Source organism: Astatotilapia calliptera, chromosome 3, assembly GCF_964374335.1.
Source record: "Astatotilapia calliptera chromosome 3, fAstCal68.1, whole genome shotgun sequence".
NCBI classification, from domain to species: domain Eukaryota; kingdom Metazoa; phylum Chordata; class Actinopteri; order Cichliformes; family Cichlidae; genus Astatotilapia; species Astatotilapia calliptera.
Window position 1 is genome coordinate 75,208,367 of NC_137424.1, and position 26,131 is coordinate 75,234,497.

The 26,131-nt window shown below is 42.3% G+C and overlaps 2 protein-coding genes across 2 annotated transcripts in view; one reads left to right on the top strand and one right to left on the bottom strand.

Annotated features, from left to right (window-relative positions):
• The first annotated feature begins 674 nt into the window (after nt 1-674).
• Nucleotides 675-26,131, top strand: part of LOC145423493 (uncharacterized) — a 60,875-nt gene continuing 35,418 nt past the window's right edge. Inside the window, exons 1-2 of the mRNA XM_080296078.1 lie at nt 675-936; nt 1,040-1,189. Coding sequence (XP_080152204.1) covers nt 675-936; nt 1,040-1,189 — 412 coding nt within the window. The remainder of the gene's footprint in view (nt 937-1,039; nt 1,190-26,131) is intronic.
• LOC145421619 (protein NLRC3-like) lies at nt 4,572-25,392 on the bottom strand. Its single transcript, XM_080292152.1, has 8 exons — nt 25,356-25,392; nt 23,363-25,181; nt 22,682-22,855; nt 22,269-22,442; nt 17,990-18,163; nt 16,564-16,737; nt 6,113-6,159; nt 4,572-5,964 (listed from the first exon to the last, which is right to left on the bottom strand). The coding sequence occupies exons 1-8, from the start codon at nt 25,390-25,392 to the stop codon at nt 5,432-5,434; spliced, it is 3,132 nt and encodes a 1,043-aa protein (XP_080148278.1). The 3' UTR covers nt 4,572-5,431.

Below are 26,131 nucleotides of genomic sequence, written 5' to 3' on the forward strand. Positions count from 1 at the left end.
CAGCACGGAGGCCCTCCAAGCGCTAGCCGAGTCCCGTCAAAACGGGAGCTGCGCTTCCACGGTGAGTCCGCTGGATCCATTACTGGTCGCGTCGTTCTGTCAGGGCTCTGTGTGCGGGCAGGCAGAGATGAGGATCCAAATGCAGGACTCAAACACAGAATTGAAACTCAAAAAACCTCAGCTTTATTGCTGGCAGAAAAACAAAGATGGAGTGAGGATGGAACACTGAGACCAAGGACACACAGGCATAATTCTGAGGGTACGACGCGACACTGAGCATGGGAAAACACAGGGCTTATATACACAGGGTAGTAACGGGGGAATCGGCAACAGGAGGGAGACACAGCTGGGAGAGATCAGGGCTAACGAGACGGGGGAGCTAAGCTGCACACACTAACATAAGACAAAGACTTTCACAATAAAACAGGAAACATGAATTACAAAACAAGCATGCAGACTTTACACTGAGAGACAGACAGAATGACACATGTAATCTGAACTAAACTAAACGTGAGATATAACTGAGAACAAATCCTTAAGCACGGATAAACAGAAACAAGAAATAATAATCATCATCATCACTACGAGAAGAAAACAATCCATGAAGCAGAAATAAACCAAAACATAATAAACTCAAAATACTGGGTCCAACGGACCCAGAACCGTGACACTCTATGGAGTTCCTTGAAAACACAAACTCTGATGACAACAATGATGAAGACGATGACGACGATGATAATGACGATGAAGACACCTCGTCTTTTGTTACTGCCCACACTTTGCCGGCCTTCCCACCTGTTGCTGTGGAGACGCTCCCGATGCGTTATGACCACGCCCACAGAGAGGAGCAGGTGGCTGCGGTGGCAATGGGAGGGCGGGCGACGCCTGAGAGGTTTGACTCCACCCTCGATGGCTACTACACATTGAGACTGAGAGGTACACTTTAATAAGCGCACTGGTAACCATGGTGACTGTCATGATATCTTATTGAGACACGGTCAGATTTTCCAAATGTAAATGAACCACTCTGTCCCCTCAGCTCTCTCAGACGGAGTGCTGATCGACGCCGTCTTCCTCCCCCATGCCTCATCTTCCTCTCCCGCTTCTCTCCTCTCGTCTCACTCCAACACCTGGACCTCCATCTTATCACACGGAGCCTTCTCCTCGCACACTCCTCCACCATCACCAGGTCAGAGTTCAAATTATAGGTTGCAAAAGCTTGTGACTGCAAAATTGTGTCTGCCTAAGGGACAGTTTGCTCCAGGAGATAAGCGAGAGTTTGAAGATTAATAGGAAGCACCTGGCCTCGAGATGGAGAAGATGTCATTTTAAATGTGTCAAAAGTCGTCAACAGAACATTTGTGGTTTTGAAACTTATGCATGTATTGTATCTGCTTGACGCATGAGGGGGAGTCATAAAAGTAAACCCTGATGGTATAAAACAACTGCTTGTGTATCATTGGGCGGAGATCGATGCTGTCTGGGGGCAGTGTTCATCTCCCCACGCTTGTGTTCATTAAAATCATTGTTTGACCGAAGCTCTTCTGGACCATTGTTGTCTTTGTGGTCACCCTCAATATTTGAACTCGTAACACAATGCAGATTTTCCACTTGTGGGACTAATGAATGCAGATTTGCTGCATGTGTGTGTGTGTTTGTGCAACATTGGCATTTGTTTACTCAGATCCAAAGGCAGGCCAAACCTCTGTGTTACAACCTACATACAAACGAGACACATTCACAATATATGGGTACACAAGTCTGTTTTATTTCAAAGTGTCTCAAACTTTACAGCGTTTGCAGACCCAGTGTCCATCATCCCTGCATTTGGCACAGGTGAATTTCTGACATGTTGCACAGGTAAACCTGCTGCGATTCCTGTTTCCAGCTCTCTTGCACCTGGCACTGCGTTGACTTTACAGTCCCTGGCACAGCAGCTGCAGCAGCTTCATCAGCCTGTCTCTGTGCTAATATTTCCTTGTGCTGCATGAATCGGCAAGGAAGTTCCTGAGCTAGAAGACTCAGAAACAATCTTCTTTTGCCTGCCCACCCTGTACATGCCTTGTACATTTTGTACAAGGCATGTACGCTACTGGCCACCTGCGTGTTGCTGCTCTTACGGAATACATCTGCGCAAGTTGAGGAAGTTCACGCCAGACTTTATTCACCGTGCCCAGTAATGTTGTGTTGCGCTGCAGCAGTCTGTGCGACAGTGACAGTGAAGTGAAGAAATTGTCCGTTGTGACATTTCTCCCATCATCCCAAAATGGCTCCATCAGTTTCATGACCATATAAAGCCTCTCTCCCTTCTGATGACTGGGGTCCTTTCCCAAGTAAGGAGATGCACTGCAGACATATTTGGTGTCCAAGTCCGTGGCCATCCAGAACTTGATCCCAAATTTGTCTGGCTTGGTTGCGATATACTGTGTGAATGGACAACGAACCTTGGTAGGGAACAGTTGTTCATTTATGGTCATGCGTTCTCCTGGAGTGAAACTCTTAGCACAGTTCTTGTTGAAGCGTGTCCAGATGTCGGAGATCGCTGCAAATTTGTCTGTTTTCACCCGTTCTGCCTGCGTGTCCTTGTCATCAAATCGAAGGTGTTGCATTATTGAAATGAATGATGATCTCGGGGCATTGTCTCTTTGATTACTGGCACCAGAAATCGTTCTGACCAGCAATCCACAATGGCACCAACAGGACACATGATTGCTCTTACAAACAGGATTGAAATAAATGACATCAGTTCATGAACTGACTTGCTGACTGATTTGCTACTGCACTGGGCATTCCAATGTCCTCCTCAACCCACACCGTGCCGTCTTTTGCCGTGTGGCTCTGGCTGGGCTTCCCAGTACCACGGGGCCTCTTCTGTGGAGGCATGTTGGGTTCTTGTTCCGTCTCCTTTTCAGATTCTTCTGAGGAGGTATCAGTGGCCTGCTGGACAAATGAAACCTCTCCTCCATCAGAGTCTGCTTTGTCCATTTCCTGAAGCAAGGCCAAAGCCTGTTGTGCAGAGAGGTTCTTCCTGCGTGGGAGTGATACAGAGGCCATCCTGATTTGCGTTCTCAGAAATGCGAAGAAGAAATGATTCTCCCGCCTGGGTCGGTCTGCTTTTATGCACAGCACTGTGCTGTAGTAATGCAATGCCACTCCAACACATACACAGTCACAATGGAACAATGGAAGATCTGTGCTGAGAGTAAAGGAAGGTGTGAATGTGTGTCTTTCATATTTGCAGTTCAGTCAATGTGTGGGATATTTTGTATAGATACGGCAGACATTTGTGAAGGTTGTAACACAGAGGTTTGGCCTGGCTTGGATCTGAGCTACTCTGAGTAAACAAATGCAGATGTGCCAGGCCTCAAGAAGAAGAAAGTGTACTTTATTGGTCCCTCTCTGCATTTAACCCATTCACTCAGTGAAGCAGTGGGCAGCCACTGGGCGCCCGGGGAGCAGTGTGTAGGGACGGTACCTTGCTCAGGGGTACCTCAGGGTTGCTGTTCAGGGGAATCGAACCCCCGACCTTCCGATCATGGGGCCACCACTCTACCTACTGAGCTATCCCTGCCCTCAAGGATAATGGGTGGTTGGCACAACAAAAGCTGGAGGAGAAACGAGCTGACGACCTGTGAAAATCTCAGCAGGGGTGATTAACACCTCGGGACTTGCACCAGAAAATAAAAAACCCAGTAATTCTAGTAGGTGTTGGGTTGAGGGAAGTGATGCAAATTTGCACAGGTTTAGTATCTAGTGTTAAACTGACATCATGCAGTTCATCTTCTCACCAGCAGAGGGCCACAAATCACCATCAATGAAGACTTCAAGGAGATGTTAGTGACATCAGAGCTGTACGTATTGATCTGATCAATATGGAAGTTCATGTTTCTTTGATTGGATCAGTTTTTAAAAGCAGCTGTGTAACTACAGGGGTCCAACAAAGAATGGCCACGCATCATACTGATGTCTACTGAAATTTATTTCTCTCTCTCACTCTTATTGTCTTCAGACACCATGAAAACTGAAGAAACACAAGGTTTACAACATAAATGTCTTTAATATTATCAGAGTCTCTCATGTTAGTTTCCATAAACAGTCTTGAGCAAGCAGAACAGAAAAAAACAAAATAATGGATATTACTAAAAATGTCCTCTTATTACCAATGTAGAACATGTCTGCAACATTATATAAACAATATACATGGAACCATACCGTGTGCGCCTCTTGGACCACAGGCAGAATAACATTAATGTTGTGACTGTAGCTGTAGCTCTGTATCCATGCTGGTTCTTACTCACAATGCCATGGTTGCGCTATCAGCCAAACTCTGGTCATGTGACCATTACAAACTCTACCTCATACGAACTTTACAGCACTTTTCATATTTAAACAAACCCATATTTTTTAATCACATATTTTAGACATGTTTTTTAATCAATGTTACACTTTTATCGTCTTATCCAATAAATAGATGAACTAAATTAAGCATGAATCTATCACAGAAACATATGAAATAAACAACTTTATTTTAACTGTTACTAGCTGTTTTTATAGAACAACAGAAACATGAGAGATGCAGAATGTCTTTAATATTTGATACACTGAGTACTATTGGATGTCCACTTATTCAGCCATGAAGGAAACATCCCATTAAGAAAGAGAAATCAAACATTTGGATTCATTTTAATGAGCTCAGAGTTGTTGAAAATGCAGAGGAGCTGGTTGTGCACTGAGCTTCAGAGAAACACAACATACTGATATTCACTGTGAAGCTTTGAGTGGAATACAGACAGAAAAACAACATGAGGATCCTGGAATAATGGGAGCTTCCATCTTTAAAGGACTGAAGAGGAAGAAGTTTACAAGGAATCATTTAGAAGAGTTTAAAACATCAACTGATTGAATCCATGAATCTCAAAACGTGTTTGTGAGTGAAACAGACAGACATGTACAGACTGAACTATCTGTTCAACAGTCAGAGTGTTTCTCTTTTTTTTTTTCTTTTTTTTTTCTTTTTTTTTTTTTGTCCCGTTTGGATCTATAGCCATCAGAATTGTTGTCTTAAGGCCAAGAAAGATGCCAAGCGGATTTATTTTACCAAGTGGATCATCGTGGCCTTGCCATATTGGTCCATTTGATTGACCTTTATTATAATTATGAATTTATTTTATTTTCAGTTGCTACAAACGGGACAGACATGACTGTGGGATAGGACAGGGAGAAAGAATGAAAGAAAGAGAGGGAGAGAAAGAAAACCAAAGGGGAGAAGAGACGGTGAGAAGGGGGGGAAGAAAGGAAAGAGGGGAAGAGAGGAAAAAAAACAAAAAAAAAACAAAAAAAAACAAACTAACAAAAAAAACAAAACACCTGGGTCACCTGTATGGAGAAAAAAAGAGTGTTTCTCTAACAGGAGACACTCTTTACGCTCAACTCAGCACAGACACACTGAGGAATCAGTAGACCAGACTGTAGATCCAGGATAAAGGGTTTCAGTGAATGTGGTGTTGAAGGTGTGGAGGTGGATCAGAGTGTCAGAGGAGACTCTGTAGAAAGACAGAGTGCCAGCAGGACAGTCCACATACACTGCTACTCTGTTAGAGACAGAGGAGGAGGAGGAGGAGATGGATGTTTGTCTGTTATTGTGATAGACATAGTGAGGACCATCATCAGAGCAGTCCAGACTCCATGAATGATCATTCCGTCCAAACACACAGTCAACATCACCTCCTTTTCTTCTGATTCTTCTGTAACTCACTGATATGCGAACTTTTCCTCTCCACTCGACCTCCCAGTAACAGCGACCAGTCAGACCATTTTCACACAGCAGCTGATCCCAAACATCAAATCTGTCTGAATGATCAGGATATGACTGAACCTCGTCCACACGTGTCACCTTCCTGTTGTTGTCAGACAGTTGGAGGTTTGTGTTCACTGTGTTTGTGTCGATTGTGAGTTGACAGGAATCTGATGGAGAGAACAAACACAATCCAGCTGCAGTTATTGATCCATCATCTGTTCATTGATTGACACTTTGATGATGACTCCTGACATGATGAAGATGGTTGAATGTGTGCTGCTTTGTTTTCATGAATCCCATTAAAAACACACTTACACTTCCTCAGACCTGGTCTCAACCATCGGACTCCAGCAGGCTCCACCCTGAAAGGAGGAGGGGGGTCAGAGCAGCACAGTCAGCATGCACACATGGACATTACATGGCTCTCATCAAAGAATACCAAAGTACAGACACTAGTATCTGTACTTCTACTGAAGTACAGATACTTTTTTACTCAAGTAAAAGTGAAAACGTACCCACTCTAAAATATTTATTCCAGTTTAAATTTTAGTTCCAATAAATCTTTTAAGCTTCACTCAAAAAATAACTGTTTGACTGAACATAAAAAAATAATTACCGTATTTTCACGACCATAAGGCGCACTTAAAAGTCTTAGATTTTCTTCAAAAAGTATGGCGCGCCCTATAGCGCAGTGCGCCCTGTGTGTTGTAATGAGGACGTAGTAGAGAACACCATGAGAACGCTAAAGGGTGAAGTGTGGCCGAGTTGGAGGAAAGACTCGAGCGGTGGATCATCGAGCAAAGAACGAGCGGGAGAAGCGTTTCGACGGTCACCATTCGGCTAAAAGCAGTTTCACTTTCACTTTTTATGAAACGGTGCCATTTTTCCATCCGGACCAGGACTACGGTAGCGCAGCAACTTCCAGCGGATTATAAGGAAAAGCTGGCCATCTTCCGCTCCACATCGGCGACAAACACATCGGCGACAAACACATCCAGCCCAGCCACATCACTAACATGGACGAGGTCCCGCTCACTTTTGACATCCCAGTGAGTCACACTGTGGAGAAGAAGGGGACCAGCACGGTAGCGATACGCACAACGGGGTATGAAAAGTCTTCTTTTACTGTTGTACTTGGCTGCCATGCTAATGGACAGAAACTATGGTGATTTTTAAGCGAAAGACTTTGCCTAAAGAGAAGTTTCCAGCAGGAATCATCATTAAGGCAAATGAAAAGGGCTGGATGGATGAGGAAATGATGAAAGACTGGCTCAGGGAGGTGTATGTAAGGAGACCAGGTGTTTTTTTCCACGCATCACCATCGCTCTTAATCTGTGACTCTATGCGTGCCCATCTCACAGCCGATGTGAAAAAACTAGTGAAACAAATGGATTGTAGATGCTTGGGCTAACATGTCTGCTGGCACTGTTTTTCGAGCTTTCGCAAAAGCCGGCATCATTTCCGAGGAGCCGCACGGCACGGAAAGTGACTCTGACAGTGAAGAAAGTGAACCTGGCATGTTTGATGGAGATTTAGCGCAGCTGTTCAATTCAGACACAGAGGATGAGGACTTCGATGGGTTTGACTGATGATAAAAATGTGAGTACCAAACTTTGTTTTGCTCCTGCTTTATTTTTAAATACGCACACTTGTATGCTTGTGTGTTGTTGATGATGACGATTACCGGTAATAGAAATGTGAGTAAGGTACCGAACTCAGGTTTGCTCCCGCTTTATTTTTAAATACGCATACGGTACTTGTATGCGCCCTATGATCCAGTGCGCCTTATGTGTGTGTTAAATACAGTAATGGCACACATAACTGAGACTGCGCCTTTTAGTACAGTGCGTCTTATGGTCGTGTAAAATACGGTATGTAATTTGTGATTACATTGCTCTAATTTAGCATTATGAAAGTCAGTTATTTGAATTTAATGTATTTGAATTGGACCAACTTAATTAACCTATTAAACTCCTTTCTGAGGTTTCTGCTCGAAAATGAATGGAGTATTTCTCAGCAATTAAAAATTCTGTGTAAACAATCGTGGTTTCAAAATATAGCTAAGTCCTGTGACATTTCATCAGTTGTATACAGTGTTGGGTAAGTTACTTTAAATCAGTAACTTAGTTAGATTACTAGTTACTTCTATCAAAAGTAACTCAGTTACTTCAAGTTACTCATTACTTTCAGAGTAACTAGTTACTAGGGAAAGTAACTTTGGTTTTACTCAGAATTCTCTTGTTAATGTGTTGCTTCCGTAACTGGATACCCAGCAAGATTGCCAGTCTTCTAGCTTGCTTACTTGCCACAAGTGCACTGTGCCACCTACCAATAGAAAGGAAAAAATAATGTGCACATTTCCACGAGAGAAATCCCACACCTGATTCTATCCTAGCCTGCTTTTTACATCTGTGATGGCATGCCACACATGGTAAGCTTCACACCTCACCACCCGTTGATTCACTTTAGTTTAATTTACAGTCACTACTTTAAAATATTCTATTTATTGTTCAATATCGTTTCTTTATTAAATGTATTCATTTTTCCATCACACCTTCCAATGTTTATATGGCGTGCACACATATTAACCTTGCAAGGTCAAAGTTCTGTTTTATGTTATATTAATACATCTTTCTTTGTTTGAGTTACCTGGGGGTTGGTGTCTCCTCCTGTCTGGCAAAAGGTGTGGCAAAGGGCTGGGAGACCTGAAGTACTGCTGACAGCCTAATTGGATTGCACCACATGCTTCATTGCCTGGGGGGTGTTTCATGTTTGTTTAAATGTTTTGTATTAGTTGGTTATATGGCAGCCATCTTGTTTTCCCTCGTGTGTGTGTGTCATTTGGTTTAGCTAAACCAGTATTTAAGTCCCCCTGTGTGTCATTTCAGCAGGTCAGTTTGTCATATGTTTGTTTGAGGTTCTGTTAATTATTATCTTGAGTTTAGTCTATTGAGTTGACCTCTTTTATTGGTCTGCCTGTTTAAGTTTTGGCTTTGTTAAATATATTGACCAGCCCACCATTATAGGAAAAATCATAAAGCCTTTGAATGAAAATAAACACTGTTGTGACAGTGATGTACACTGTTCTGATGGTATATATGTATCAATCTATCAATTGTTTGTTGTAAGACTCAGATAATTATTTTTTTAAAAGTGAGACATTTTAAATGAGAATAAGAACGTATTTCCTTGTGCCCCCCTTTCCCTTTTAATGTCCTACATGGACCCCTGGCAACACTTTGCTAGATCCGCCCCTGCACAGTTACCAGCTGTCAGCTACTTAGAAAAGGATCATGGTGTTATTTGTCTCTCAGAAACAGTTCATAACTTCCCTTCAACTCATTCATGTTAACTAAAAGGTAAACCTGTTTCTCCATCACAGCTCTGATGATGAATCATCACATCTCCTGGTTTCATCTTCATGTTTCCCTCTCATCACATAACCAAACCGATATCATGACCAGCAGCTTTACAGCTGTGGCTCCAGCAAACATCAGCTGATACTAGAAATTTATATTAAATAAATTCTAACAACAGCTGATCAAGCTTAAACGTGCTGCTGTTGTTTACCGCGACATCCGCTGGTTTCCTCTTTCTGGCGCAAAGTGGGCGATAAATAAACGAGAGAAAAGCCGATCAGCTGATCATAGATCAGTTTCATGATTGAAGTAGAAACAGGAGAGGGAGGGTGAGACGATGAGAGAAGAAGAGGCAGCTGTGCAGCGTAAACACAGAATAACTCCAGCTTTGTGTCTTTTTCATTGTAGCTGAATTACGGGACAAACTGTTCCTTCTCAGCTCAATACGAAACAGATAATATTTTCTCTGAATGAGACGATTCCGTTTTTTACGGGATGGTTGGCAACTCTAACCTTATGAACAAAATAAAGTTCAACATCAGTAACATAGCACCACCCAGCTGTATAGAAACTCCGTCATGCTAGCTAGCACGCAGTACGAAAAAGTCAGCATAACGAAAATAAACTCCACCTAAACTTGGTTCATATCTGATCCAGATGGACTGCAGGTTATAACATCTTACCTGAAGTTCAGTTCACCTGACACTCTCGGACCAGCGGCCGCTTCGGGTCTCTCCTCTTGCCTCCCTTTTCCTTCATCCACCTGCTCGCCTCCACCACTTGCTAATGTTATTGAATCTGTGGAAGCTCCGGGATAGCCACCACACGAAGTAACGAATAACGAGCCTATCTAAATTAACGACTAACGCGTTCCTGGTTTTGGCATAATAACTAGTTACCGTGCTCGTTACCACAATAATAACGTAGTTACTGTAACGCGTTACTTAATAACGCGTTAGTCCCAACACTGGTTGTATATATTGCAGCAGTTGTTACTGTGTCAAGGTTACCAAAGCTAGAACAGAAAAACGAATTGGATTTTTTCCTTGCCCAATTTAGTTTTTTATTTTTTAGCATATAACCCTTTTAAAATATGCTTTAGTTCACACTTTAATAGACAAATTCAGTAATCAACATATAAACATCATCTGTGAAAAGATTTATGCTTCTAAAGAGAAACAGTGAAAAATTACAGCAATTAATAATTTTGGCACAAATTGGATGAACGAGAATGGACGTATAACATGTACGAGTTGAATTTGTAGGTATTAAAGAGCAGAAATTATTCAATTTCAACAAATTCCCAAAAATGCTTGTTCTTTTGAATATTTTTGAAGAATTAACCACACATTTCAAGGCAACAGGCCCTTCCTGCCTTGCACCCTAGTGAGTGTACATGGTCTTTGACAATTTAAAGTATAAGGGGCTCTACCTTCGGCTTCTTTTTTCCTATTTGCATGATTCACACCTCTTTTTAATCATTTGAGGCAACAGAATCATGGTAATGATTCTGCATTCACCTCAGTTCTACCAATCAGAAGTTGCAAGGCCAGAAATCTGTCCAGTAAGGGAATTTCTTTCTTAGTGCATTTGCGCCACTATACGTTTTTGTTCTATTTTTCTGCAGCTGGTTCAGTGAATTTTGGTCTGAGGGTGGTGAAACGTGGTGTTTTGGAATAGGTGATAGCTAAACTGTTACGATCCTGGGTCTTATGACCCAGCGTTTTGAGTTTTAGTTTATTTTTATGTTTATAGTGTATGTTTAAACTCATCAGGTTATCTAAGTTCATTTGTTTATTAGATTCCCCTTGTGTCTTCTACCCCTGTCTTTTAGTCTCCCTTTGCCCTTTATGTGTTTCATGCTGCATGTCTTATGTTGTCAAGTTTGTATTGTCATATCTGCATCTCATGTTTCCTTTTTCATTTTGAAGGTCCATGTCCTACATCAGTGTATGTGTTTCCACTTCCCCTAATCACCCTTGTGCGTATTTAGTCTGTGTGTTTCTCTTCATTCTTTGTCAGGTTGGCTGTTGTTCATGTCATGCTTCCATGTTTCAGGTATTGTTGCATCCAGGCCAAGTTTCATGTTGAGGGTTTTTTCATGTTTATTTTTAGTTCACCCAGTTTAGGTTAATGTTAGCTTTGCTTCAGTTTGTCTTGCCCTTTGTTTGTACCCTTTTTACCTTTTTTTTTTTGTTAACATTCAAGTTTTGTTCTCTGTTCCTTGAAGTCTGTGTTCTGGGTCCTTTTCGTCAATCCATACAGTCTGCCTCTGCCAGACTGTAACATAAGCTAACTAACTAGCCATTGTTTACATCATTACATGCAGTCTGGCAAATTCTGGGCTCGGTTGTTTGTGTTTAGCTAACTTTTGTGCATTTACGGACCTGCTCTTTTAATCACCGCTTGTTTTTGCTCTTTTTGGTGGTTGTAGAAATGGTTTAAATGAGCATTTAGCTGAGATTCTAAGATTTCTGTAGATACTACACATGTTGATATCTGCATACAAGGCTTGACAGTATGGAGGGTAACATAACTCTTGAGCCCCAGAGCCCTCCAGAGCCCCATTCCCGCCAGTACTGGGGGCAATGGTACAACTTTGATAAATCAACGTATTTGCTGAAGTTGATTCCAACTGAGTTAATCTCCCCCAAATTATGTTAGTCCGTTTTTTTTAATACTAATAGAAACCCATTTATTAACGTGGAAATCTGTTCCATGATGATTATAAGAGTTGTTTTTTATTGAACCTGCAAGAATTTATATTAACTTTCACATAGTTATCACTCTATCTATCTATACTTGTCAGGGTCATGGAGGGCCTGAAGCCTATCTCTGCTATCATAAGGCAAGAGGCCTGGTACACCCAGGACAGGTCACCAGTCTATCGCAGACAACCGTTCACACCTGTGGCTTACAGGTCCATCGAGTTAATGTGATCCATGAATTGTGGTACATCCTGAGATTTCCAGAGTAGAATAACAAAGCCCTCTTTTCCACTTCTTTCATGTACAAGTTGGCCACAATGGGTTTAACTGGAGAAGCCATGGCACACTCATGTTTTTGCCTGTACATCTTTTGCCAGCTTACAATGCTATGATTGCAGCCATTCCCCAACTCTCTGTCAATGGTACTCATTGCCATTGATCAATGTTCACAACAATTTGCATGTTAATGATCCAAAAAATTGACCTCACAGTGCATTGTTCACCAGCGGTGCAGATTTTGGACGTGTTAACAGATGACAGATTAGGCCCGGGCATGTGATACTTTCAGGAAACACATAATATTAAAAAGGAACAATTCATTCACTTCCATCATTGAAGTTGGCTAATAAAAACCATACCCCATCTCCTTATGCATTTACCTGTCCAAGTGTACACAGGTGTGTCTGACATGTAATAAATAACATTCTACATTCTTAAGGTCTGTAGTCTACATGCTATATCCAAAAAACAGTCCCCACTATTTTATTACTTTTTGTCTCTGATATAAGCAGACTTCTGGGTCTGTGGTGTTCCTCCCCCTCCTGAAAAGGTGAAAACAGCTGCCATCTTTCAGTCACATACATCAGTCTGTCCACTGACGTTCTTTCCATGACTTTCCCTAGATGAGAAGTTAGTGCTATAGGCTTATAATGTGTGGTCTTACTGGGGTCCTTTCATGGTTTCACACTTGGAATAATTAGAGCTTCTTTCCTGCTGCCTGCCATATTCTATTGTAGAAGAACAGCAGAGCATTCAGTCCCTCATCCTCTAACTGTTTATCATAATGTATGGGAGTGAGACAAAATGTTTTTTTGAGAATGCAATTTATTGAACAACAACAACACTTAATCTGAAACAGGCTGTTTTACAGCTGATCAAAGGTTTAGGACCACATGCCTTTAAAAGGCCACATATAATAAAGGCTAAGATCAAGGTAGCACAGAGGGAGGTTAGCCAACTATCGGAGCTGCAGAAAGGTGCGATGAGGAAGGTGCCTAAGAAGTATAGCAAACTGTCCATACCAGAGGCCTTGGAAACTGCAAAGCCACGGCTCACAGCCTTGGCTGGCCGCTTGAAGAGGCACACCAGAGAGATAGAAGGCAGGAGAATAAACCAGCTGTTTTCCACAGAACCAGCCAAGGTGTAGTCTCAGTGGCAGAGGAACAATTTGAGATCAGCACCCGCGAAGCTGGAGATGGAGCAATACTGGAAGAGCATATGGGAGAAGGATGCAACCCATAACAGCAATGCTCAGTGGCTAGTGGATCTGAGGGCAGACCACAGCAACCTCCCTGATCAGAGACCAGTAACCATCACAGTGGCAGATATCCAAGAAAGGGTCTCCAGTATGAAGTGTTGGACAGCACCAGGCCCTGACATAACTCACGCCTACTGGCTGAAGAAGCTGACTGCACTCCATGAGTGTCTGGTAGTACAGATGAAACAGTTGCTAGTCGATGAGAGACACCCAGAATGGCTAACCAAAGGCTGGACAGTCCTGACTCCCAAGCTAGGCGAGTGGCTCCAGCAGATCCCCGGACATTGGAGAGCACAGTCCTAGGAACAGCTAAGATACTGCGCAGGACCCTCAAGCTCCCAGGCCTCTGGTAGAGGACCCGAGCTTGAAGGATAGACCGCCCGCAGGGGCGAGTGGGTATATATGTAAATATGGAGAGAGAAAGAGAGAGAAATATACAGGATTCTGACAGCGTGTTTGTCTGCGCTTGGGTCCACTCTTTGTGCCAACCACTGGTTCATGACAATTGTGACAACATGGCTTTAGGTCTTTGAGATTTATTCTCCTGTGATACTTACCTCGTCTTCTTGTGCCCACAGCTTGCATTGTTTCCACTTTCAACCTTGTCACTGTTTGCAGCATCAAGCCAACTTCACATTCACCTTCATCGGAAAATATGGATTTCCCTCACTTCAGTTGCCTGCACTCCTGCTCCACCACCACCACAGGTCAGGAAGTAAAAGCTAATCATCCATCACTCTGCCTGACCACCCTCCACTCAGACTCCTCCTGTCCATAGCACTTGCCCCTTCACCTCTAGTCGCTGTCTAGGCTCTCGTCTTGCAACCCTTTATCGTTGTATACCACTGCCCAAGCCAGTGTCGAGGAATGCTACTCCATTTTCTCCAGTGTTGTTCCGTGCCAGCTACATTTAGTTATCAGTGCTCAGTTTCTGTTTCAATAAAAAATTTAAAACTTTATCACTGTCTGATTGTTAGCTGCATTTGGGTCCATCTCCTGTGTCCGCCCCTGGGGCTTGTAACAAAAATGCAGTTCCGAAAGGTCACAGTCAAGAGTAGAGATGGCACGATACCACTTTTTTATGTCCGATACCGATATCATAAATTTGGATATCTGCCGATACCGATATGAATCCGATATAGTGTTTTTTAATCAACAAAACTGTTTTTTAAAATATCTTGCTGCATTTTGCAAGTCTGCAAGTTCATACTCAAGTTTAAAACAACAACTACACTAAAGCTATTCTGTTATACCTGTATGCAAAAAAAATATATTTCATAGTTCAGCAATACTGATCAATCTAATAAACTTAGACCTACACCATCCTCCCTATTCTGGTATTTTAAAGAGTACTTAGCGTAAATATTAAGCAACCTAACTAATAGGGTTCCAACTCCCAGCAACAACAAAAATAAATAAATAAAAAATAGGGAACCACCCCTCACGCTCCACCTCATGATGCTTAATCAACGTAATCAACCTTAATTTGATGCAGTGTGAAAAAAAATGCACAGAAATCAATTATTTTTCAAGAAATATTAAATAGATTCAACATCTTTCTTCAACAAAATTGCAGACTGCACAGATGGTACCTTCCCAAAGGAAAATGTACTATAGCTTACTAGGGTATATATATTAGACTTAATAGTCACTATATACAGTAATTGACTTCTATTCATTTTACATCAAATTAAAACTTTGGGTGTCAGATAATTATTTATTAAAAGCTAGACATTTTAAATGAGAATAAGAAAGTCTTTGTGCCCCCTTTTCCCAGTTAATGCCCTATCGGCCCCCTGGCTAAACTTTGCTAGATCCGCCCCTGCACAGTTACCAGCCGTCAGCTACGTAGAAAAAGATCCTGGTGTAGAAAGTAATATTAAATAAATTGTAACAACAGCTTATCACGCTTAAACGTGCTGCTGTTGTTCAGCCGCTGGTTTGCTCTTTCTAGCGCAAAGTGGACCAAAAACAAACAAGAGAGACTCACGACAGAAAAGCCGATCAGCTGATCATTAGCAGTTTCACGATTGAAGTAGCAGCCGGAGAGCGAGAGGCAGTCGCTCGTTAAGCTTAACGTGGGAATGCTTTACAAACATTCAGAGATGGACTTACACACTTGCTTTACTTCTCTCGGGGATAACTTTGTCGGAGATGAAATGCCAGGTTGCTAGCGAAGCTCCAAATGCTATCCAGACCACCGACAGGTCCCGCATGCCACAGCTGCTCTATCACATGATGCATACTGCTCCGACGTTCTGAGGCGAGTTACGGCGTGTTGCAAGTTTTGTGAGGTGCTTTCGTGATATTTAATGGATCGGATTACATTTTTTATTTTTCTCCGATATCCGATCCAGTAATTTAGGTCAGTATCGGACCGATACCGATACGTAATATCGGATCGGTCCATCTCTAGTCAAGAGGACAGGAGACAAACCAGAGAAAATTAGAAAATCCTGATGACCGTTGATCTGCTCTGTCTGCAGCTCTAAGATCTGCAGATTTGGTGGTGCTCTTTAAACACTTTCACGGTTGTTTTTAGTTTTTTGACACGGACATGGTAACCAGTATTTGTGTATGAATAAGTTTTAGTTCAAGTGATACTGTTTTTTAAAGCACAGTTTATGTATAGGCTTTTAAAAATGAATTTTTACCATGTTTAATTCTGATTTTTTTTCAAAATTCTTTAATTCTTCTTTAATTCTAATTTTGCCCTTATGAAAGACGTGTGGTTGTTAGTTTCTAAAGAAGTCATGATTATAAACCCTAACTAAAGTTTGAATTTTCCTCTTTTGATGAAGGCAGGCTTAATGTGTTCAAGTCTTGTCTGTATACAGACCTCAGTCTACTTAGAATAAGGGAGAACATTTATTTTTCTAGAAATGAATGCATGGTTAAACAGATATAAAGAGATCAGATCTAAATGGTGACTAAATATTAGGCATTGTCAATGTTGCTAGAGAAGTTCTCAATGGAGTCACCTTCAGAAATATATCTTATTTTTGTTCTACTGTACTGAGTTTCTGTTGTGAGCAAAGGAAAAATGTCAAATGGAAAGATATGATTGGTCATGTCTCATCTGAATGAAACAAACAGGAAGTGAGTGAAGGACGCAGGAAATGTTTCCGGCTCTTCCTCCTCTTTCAGAAATTCTCTCCATACCTGAGAGTGTCCAGTCTCCAGCCTGGAGCCTTCAGTCCAGCTAACAGCAGCTTCATTCCTGATAATCCTGGATGATTGTAGCTCAGGTCCAGCTCTCTCAGATGGGATGGATTGGAGCTCAGAGCTGAGGCGAGAGAAGTACAGCCTTCCTCTGTGATCAGACAGCCTGACAGACTGCAGACACACAAAAAAAACAATCCATCAGTTAATTGTTCACTAAACATTTGTTTTTATTTTTCTTCTTTTGGAGAGAGTACGCCAAGCATCACATGATCAGTGCTTCATGACACTGGGGAGGAAGAAGTCTCTTTGAACAGCAAGAAACCTGAAACAGGACCAAGGGGCAGGGATAGAATTGACCAAACGACTACCCCGAGGTACCCCTGAGCAAGGTATTGTCTCTACACACTGCTCCCTGGCTGCTGGATTGGTGGCTGCCCACTGCTTCACTGAGTGAATAGGTTAAATGCAGAGGAGTAATTTCCTACAGGATTAATAAAGTATACACTATTATTATTATTACAAGTTTGGGGAGGAGCAGCTATGTCACTGTTAGATGGGTATGTGGATAGAGGAAAAATAAAGATAAAACTTGTCACAGCAAGGATCAAACATAAAGCACAGGAGAAATTAGACAACATTTAAAGACATGCTGTTACATATAAACAAATCAGGAAGGAAAAGAAACGTATACTCAATGGCTCATGGAAAATCCCCTAGCGGTCTGACTGTATAGCAACATAACTAAGGGATGCTTGAGAGTCTGATAAGCATTATCCAGACTCTACAGTACATGGGCCTGATAGACTAATAGACAACACTCTGTCTTGTTTTCCGTTTTTAGAAAATATACAAATCATAAGTAAGTCTGCACTCTGGGTCTTCCATCAGGTATGAGTGATTTAAGTTATGACGGAATCTGATTGTGCAAGGTTTTATATGTGGGGAAAAAGGACTTTCTCTGTATCTATGAAGCGCCTTGAGGCGACTTTTGTTGTGATTTGGCGCTATATAAATAAAATTGAATTGAATTGAACTTTACCTTTAATTCTAGATTTTGCAGCAAGCCAAAAATGACAACTCAAAATTGGATGAATATAATCTCTCTTACTAATGTTCTCAGTACTCTTATTGTCACGTTTAGGGAAATGTTCCAACAGCCTTTTAGTGAATTACATTACTCTAGCTTCTAACTACCAAATATCAATTTTCAGTATCATTCTGAGATGTGATGTTATTTATTTTAGTCAAGAACAAAGATTGTTTCCTTTACTATGCACATGACTCCTCGCAGTTTTATAAAATATTTTCAGGTGTAATTCATAATAAATAACCCATTCCAAATTACTAAATCTATTAAGGTTAGTTCTTTATGCAATAATTTTCAGATTTTATGATAAATGATCATTTAAAAAAGTGTCTTTACCTGAGAGTTTCCAGTTCACAATATGGACTCTTTACTCCAACAGACAGATGCTTCACTCCTTCGTCCTTGACTTCATTTTTACTCAGGTCCAGCTCTCTCATACTAGAGAACTGGGAGCTCAGAACTGAGGACAGTACTTCACAGCTTCTTTCTGAGAGATCACATCCAATCAGTCTGAAAGATTAGAAACACAAAGAACAATAAAACAGGTATTAAAAGTGTCTTCATGTTGAAGTGAGAACTATTTAACAATATTTAAGCCTGTTTTTGACAGGGTTCCTGGGTTGTTGAATCAGTGTTTTCAGTTTCTTCATGTTTAGTTGATTTTTCCACCTGTTCACATTTCCTGTTTTCCTGTGGCAGCCTTCTGCTGATGTATATGCTAGATATGTTCTAGTTTGCTTCCTGTGTAACGGCTACCCTGAGGTACCCCTGAGCAAGGTACCGTCCCTACACACTGCTCCCCGGGCGCCTGCTTAGTGGGCTGCCCACTGCTTCACTGAGTGAATGGGTCAAATGCAGAGAAAAACAAGTAATTTCCCCATGGGGATCAATAAAGTATCCATTATTATTATTATTATTATCATTAGTCAGATTATGATCAGCTGTGTACTCACCCATCTCTAATCATCATCATCAATCACTGCATTTAATTCTTTAGTTTCCTCCAGCTGCTTGTCTTGTCATTGTCAATCCCACTTGTGTGTCTCAGTTCAGTTCAGCCAGCCAGTCATCCAGTCATTCAGTCAGCCATCTTATGTTCCAATTCATTTTAATAAACACCGTCCTTATCCTTCACTGCGAGTCCTGCGTTTGGCTACTCTCCTTTCTTCCTCACATCCACACAGCAATCACCCTGACAGAATGACAAGACCTGTGCCACAAGGACACGCTAAGGACCCAGCGATCTCGGATTTATTGGAGTGGCAGTAAGCAGCGCTCTCCCCTTGGGTGGAGGAGCTCAGGTGGAAACAAAAGATGTGATGTCATGATCTTGTACAATGTTACATCTCTCTTCACTTCCTTCCCAGTCACGGAAGCGTTGGAGGTAGTTCGTAAGAGATTACAGGATGACCCCAGCCTCAGCAACAGGACCACTCTCAGCATCAACCAAGTGTGTTTGCTTTTGGAACTGCCTTCATTCCACCTATTTCACATACAAGGGTCAGTACTACAGGCAGAAATATGGGTGCGCTATGGGTTCCCCAGTTTCACCCATCGTGGCCAATTTGTACATGGAAGTGGAAAAGAGGGCTTTGCTATCCTACCCTGGAACACCACTGAGTGATTGGTTCAGGTATGTGGATGACACCTGGGTGAAAATCAAATCTCAGGACGTACCACAATTGACGGACCACATTAACTCGGTGGACCAACACAATTTTACCAGGGAGGATATGAAAAGTGGCAGGTTTGCCTGTAATCTGTAAGATTTTCATCAGTAATGGGGGACATCTAAAAGCTGTTATGTATCGGAAACCTACGCATATGGATCAGTATTTAGGGTTTGACTCTTGTCATCCACTGGCGCATAAATGGGGTTTCATCAGGACGCTACAACACAGAGCCAACGACATCCCAACAGGCACAGCGGCATGGGAAGCAGAAGAACATTACGTCAAGAAGGCCCTGAGTAAATGTGGTCAGCTGGACTTTTGTCAAAGCTGGACTTTTGTCAAAGCTGGACTAGGCTGGACTTTTGTCAAAGCTGGGAAGGCGCCTAAAGAAAGCTTTAGCCAATCCAGGAGAGAAGGACAACCGCTGACAAAGTAAAAATCCGTAGTGATCCTGTACCTATCAGGAGTATTGGAACAGTTGAGATGCATTTTTTCTAAACACCGCATCTTTGTGGCTTTTAAACCCCAAAACAAACTGCGGCAAAAATTGGCCCACTCTAAGGACCGGTTCCCCTGACACAAAGAGAGTAATATAGTGTACACTGTTAAGTGCCAGGAGGATTTCCAGGATTTATAAATCAGGGAAACCAAACAACCTCTGGCGAAGCGGATGGCACAACACAGAAGAGCTACCTCATAGCCATGGTCCTCATGGCCATTGATCAGTGGTCTTTGATCAGTGGTTGTTGATCAATGGTCATGAGAATTTGCATAATTGTGATGAAGGAACTGACCTCCCAGCCCGTTGCTCCTTCAGTGGTGCCAGTTTAAATCATTATGCAAATTTTCTTCCACTAAAAACGCTACGTCCAGATGAACAGAATCAACTTTTGGAGGGGTCATCAAAGACAATTCATGGCACTGAATCTGATCATTTTTCTCATTTGGACATTATTACCTCACCTATCTCTCAGCCTTTTTCTGCTAGCAGGGTGACTCAGACCCTGCCTTCCCCTTCACCTGTTCCGGTTGCTTGGGTGAAGGTGGCTAAGGCTCAGCCTGTCCTTGTATTAGCTCCTCGGGTGGCTAGGGCTCAGCACGTCCCCGCAACCATGCCAGTTCCTCTGGACTGGGCAGCTGACTGCCAGCCATCACCCGTTCCTGTGCCAGCTCCCAGAGCAAGGGCAGCTGAGATCCAGCCTACTCCAACACCAGTTCCTATTCCCCGTGTGGTGGTGGCTGATGTCGGTAGCTTCCGTGCCTGTCCCAGTACCCAGGGTGAGGGTGGCAAGCACCCAACCTGACCTCACTGGAGGCTCAGGTGAGCCCATCCAGCCATTGTCCCCATCTTCTGGAGGTTGGGAAGAGCTCTCTCAGCAACCTGCTAGTTCACCACTTCATCCACCTCCACAACCAATATTCCAGGCCCTAGCTAGATCTCTGGTGCGGTTAGCAGCCCTGGTCCCAGCTCAGGGATCAGCTTTATCAGCTCAGGCTGCAGCAGTGTCACCATTGCCAGCTTATGCACAAGCTCAATCACCACCTCAGCCATTGGTTCAACCTCCGGTTAAGTCTTTCGCTCACCCACCAGTTCAGTCTCCAGTTCAGTCTCCAGCTCAATCACCTGACCTACAACCACAGCAGCCAGAGCCGGCTGTGGGGTCTTCTACATCTCAGGCAGGGGTTTCCACACCGGCTGGCCCTGCCCCACCGACAGCTCCCACACCGGCACCTGCAGCTCAACCTCTGGTGGCTCCCACAACATCGCCTGCAGCTCCATCTCTGGCAGTTCCCACGCAGTCACCTGCAGCTCCTCCACCGGCGGCTCCCATGCCGTCATCTACAGCTTCTCCGCCCGTCTGGTCTCATTCTGCACCTGCCTAGCTTCAATTAGTGCCTTGGCCATCTGCCAAGCTGAACTGAGATGTACCAGTCACAGCTCCAGTGACAGCTTCACCTGGACCGCCGTCTTCCACGTGGCCTCCCTCCAGATCGGCTCCAGTGTCTTCGCTGACCGCTCGGCCTCCCACCTGTACTGAATTCTCTCAGCCACTGGCCACGTGGTCGACATCCTGAAATGATTAATTTTGGACTCTGTTCCTCCCGTCTTCATTAACAAACTCACTTATAAGATCTTTAATCAAGGAGATGGTGGGAAGTAATAAAGTACAAATGCTTCATCACTGTACTTAAGTAAAATTTTGAGGTATCTGAGCCTGAGTATTTTTTTTTACTACTTTTACTACTACTTTATTTTTACTACTTTTTTATGCCCTTAATTTTTAATCATTATGAATAACCAGAAGATGTTGCATAACAAGACATAACATGTGCAAAAATCACGGTTAAAAGTTGGACAATGATTTTTTTTTTTTGATACAAAACTGGAATGACTGCAGTTGTCCGTAAGTTGCGGCTGTGGTACTTCTAGCTAGGGAGGTCTAAAAATGACAGAGTCTTCATTTATTAACAATTTTTTTAAATAATTACTGTCTTTCTATTATCAATAATATTTGCCCTATTAAAACTGTGTACCCTGTACAGGTCGCCAGTCTGTCGCACCCTAACCCTAACACACAGAGACAGACAACCATTCACACTCACATTCACTCTATATTCACACCTATGGGCAATTTGAATTAACCAATTAACCTATCCCCACTAACTGCATGTCTTTGGATGGTGGGAGGAAGTCGGAGTACCCGGAGGTAACCCACGCAAACACGGGAAGAACATACAAACTCCACACAAAAAGACCCCGGCATGATGGTGGAATTAAACTCAGGACCTTCTTCCTGTGCGGCAACAGTGCTAACCACCATGCCACCGTGCTACAATGACCAATAAATAATGAAATATGCTAGAATACTTAAAAGGATGAAACTGAACTTAATTTTGTGAAAGGTTTAACTGGTTAATAAAAGAAAGTCATTAGATCCAACCTGAGAGTTTTGAGTTTACAATATGGGCTCTCCACTCCAAAAGACAGCTTCTTTACTCCTGAGTCACACAGGCCATTGTTACTCAGGTCCAGCTCTCTTAGACTAGAGAACATGAAGCTGATAACTGAGGACAGAGTTTCACAACTCCTCTCTGAGAGATTACAGCCATTCAGTCTGAAAAAAATAATACAAAAGACACACACATGTGTTCATGATACAATCAGGACTTAAGAGATTTAGTTTTTAAAAGAATCCACAATGATGTCTTCTGTTAAAGATGCAAGCATACAAAAAGGATAAAGATTTGACTCACTCACTCACTCACACACACACACACACACACACACACACACACACACACACACACACACACACACACACACACTCACACACACACACACACAGAAAGTCACCTGAGAGTTTCCAGTTTAGAACGTTTACTCTTCAAGCCAGCAGACAGAAGCTTCACTCCTGAATCATTCAGCTTGTTGTTACTCAGGTCCAGCTCTCTCAGACTAGAAGACTGGGATCTGAGAACTGAAGACAGAGCTTCACAGCTTCTCTCTGAGAGGTTACAGAAACTGAGTCTGAAAAAAAAGTGTTTATGATAAAATGTTATCATTTTTTGATATTGGTTCTAGGTAATAAAAAGAATACAGTACTCATTTCAAAATCAAAAATATTTGCTGTTATTTTAAAAACAAGTATACCTAGAAATGAAGCGTATAAAAAAAAAAAGCTTGCATATTTCTAACAGATTTGAAAGTCAATGGTATGACTCCATCCTCTCTTGATGCACTCTCTACATAGTCATTTAGCAGTAAACACCATGCACCTTCAGTATTCTTTCCAAATTAAGAAGCATAATGCGCCTCTTCAGCCCTTCAGCCACCTGTTGTTAGTTCATTAGCTTTAGATTGTCACCAAGTCGAGGTATAATTTTCTTCATTTCTTATATGATCATTTCTTATATGAACTTGTTAAAGAGCGAGGTCCCGTTATATATTTCCATTTCTTAATTGAACACACCTATTATTTTCTTAAGTAGAATTATTTTATTTTTTTAAAAAAGGGATGATCAAATGTTTACTTACAGAGCTCTGTTGGAGGCTTTGACCACTGGCAGCAGCCTCAGAAGAGCCTTCTCTGAAGAAGAGTATTTCTTAAAGTCAAACTCATCCAGATCTTCTTCTGATGACAGTAAGATGAAGACCAGAGCTGACCACTGAGCAGGAGACAGTTCATCTGTGGAGAGATTTCCTGATCTCAGGGACTGTTGGATCTGCTTCACTAGAGAACGATCATTCAATTCATTCAGACAGTGGAACAGGTTGATGCTTTTCTCTGCAGACAGATTCTCATTGAGCTTCTTCTTGATGTACTGGACTGTTTTCTTATTAGTCTGTGAGCTACTTCCTGTCTGTGTCAGCAGACCTCGTAGGAGAGTCTGACTGGTCTGCAGTTGAAGACCCAGAAGGAAGCGGATGAACAAGTCCAGGTGTCCATTTGGACTTTTTATTGCCTTCTTCACAGCACTCTGGTAGAAGACTGTCTCTGCGGATTTGGCTTCACTCCTTGATTCTTGTTTTCTAAATAACTTGAACAATTTCAGGTGTTTTTCTTCCAGCAGATTGAATCCAGAGTTGATGAAGGTCAGATGGACATGAAGAGCAGCCAGAAACTCCTGAACACTCAGGTGGATGAAGCAGAACACCTTGTTCTGGTACAGTCCTCTCTCCTCTTTAAAGATCTGTGTGAACACTCCTGAGTACACTGAGGCTGCTCGGATATCGATGCCACACTCTGTCAGGTCTGATTCATAGAAGATCAGGTTTCCTTTCTGCAGCTGATCAAAAGCCAGTTTTCCCAGAGACTCGATCATCTTCCTGCTCTCTGGACTCCAGTGTGGATCTTTCTCAGCTCCTCCATCATACTTGACCTTCTTCACTTTGGCCTGAACCACCAGGAAGTGGATGTACATCTCAGTCAGGGTCTTGGGCAGCTGTCCTCCCTCTCTGGTTTCTAGCACATCCTCCAGAACTGTAGCAGTGATCCAGCAGAAGACTGGGATGTGACACATGATGTGGAGGCTTCGTGATGTCTTGATGTGGGAGATGATCCTGCTGGCCTGCTCCTCATCTCTGAATCTCTTCCTGAAGTACTCCTCCTTCTGTGGGTCAGTGAACCCTCTGACCTCTGTCACCATGCCAACACAGTCAGGAGGGATCTGATTGGCTGCTGCAGGTCGTGTGGTTATCCAGAGGCGAGCAGAGGGAAGCAGTTTGCCCCTGATGAGGTTTATCAGCAGCACATCCACTGAGGTGGACTTTCTAGGGTCAGTTAGGATTGTAGTTTTGTGGAAGTCCAGAGGAAGTCGACACTCATCCAGACCATCAAAGATGAACACAACCTGGAAGTCTTCAAATCTGCAGATTCCTGCTTCTTTGGTTTCAGTAAAGAAGTGATGAACAAGTTCCACCAAGCTGAACTTTTCCTCTTTCAGCACATTCAGCTCTCTGAAAGTGAATGGAAATATGAACTGGATGTCCTGGTTGGCTTTGTCTTCAGCCCAGTCCAGGGTGTATTTCTGTGTTAAGACTGTTTTCCCAATGCCAGCCACTCCCTTTGTCAGCACTGTTCTGATAGGTTCATCTCTTCCAGTTGAGGCTTTAAAGATGTCTTCTTGTCTGATTGTTGTTTCTGGTCTGTCTGTTTTAATGGATGCTGTTTCAATCTGTCTGACCTCATGTTCATCATTGACCTCTGCAGTCCCTCCCTCTGTGATGTAGAGCTCTGTGTAGATCTGATTCAGAAGGGTTGGGTTTCCTGCTTTAGCGATCCCCTCAAACACACACTGGAACTTCTTCTTCAGGTTAGATTTAAGGTTAGGCTGACAAATTGCAGCTGGAAGTTCTGAATAACAATAATAAAATAGAACATCAACAATCAGTTCATGTTCTTTACAAAATGCTCATTATAATTTCAGTCCCACAAAGAAATTACTCTCTATAAGGTAATCGATCTCTTTATACATTACTAAATATTTCATTCATCCAGCAGCTTAAATCTTTACATAAATCCTCTTACTGCTCTGCAGATGGTCAGCCAGCTCCCACTCCTTCATTCTCCTCAGGAAGTCCACAATAATCTTCACAAATGCCTCTCTGCTGCTCCTCCCCTGTTCATCATCCTCCCTTGGACTCTTTAAGCATTCTGTGTATTCTGGACTCAGAACCTTCTGGATCTTCTTCAGCTCGTTCTTCACAAAAGTGATAATGTTTTCCTCCAGCAGCTGGAACAGAATACTTTATGAATGACCCAATCAGACTGAAATCATTGAGCCAAAAATCAGATCCACACTGACTATCCACTGGTCTACAAAGAGCAGCATGAAGATGACTGTAAACAGAATAGATGTAAAAGTAGTTGTTGTACATGTACAGACCATAAATATGGAGTCCAGGTGTGTTTGATGCTGCTCGGCAGACTGACTACTGGGAACCTCTGAGCTCTCCTGGTCCACTCTGTGGAATTAAAAATTAGTTCAAGAATAATAATTTAATTCAATTCATTTCAATTCAATCTTTATTGACTTTATGTCCATAAAGAGAAGACAAAACACCAGAAAAAAAACCCACAACATATAAACCTAAATAAAATGTATATAAAATTTAAAACATTTGTAAAAATATAAAACCATAATATACATAAAATACACAGCTACTTAAAAGAAATAAATACATACACAAACACTTCAACCGGTGCTTTCTCAGACTGGATGAGTAATGGGAACCACTCACTCTTGGATCTGTGTGTACTAAAATTATTCGGTTTCTAGAGTCATCCAGTCATTCTCTATTAAT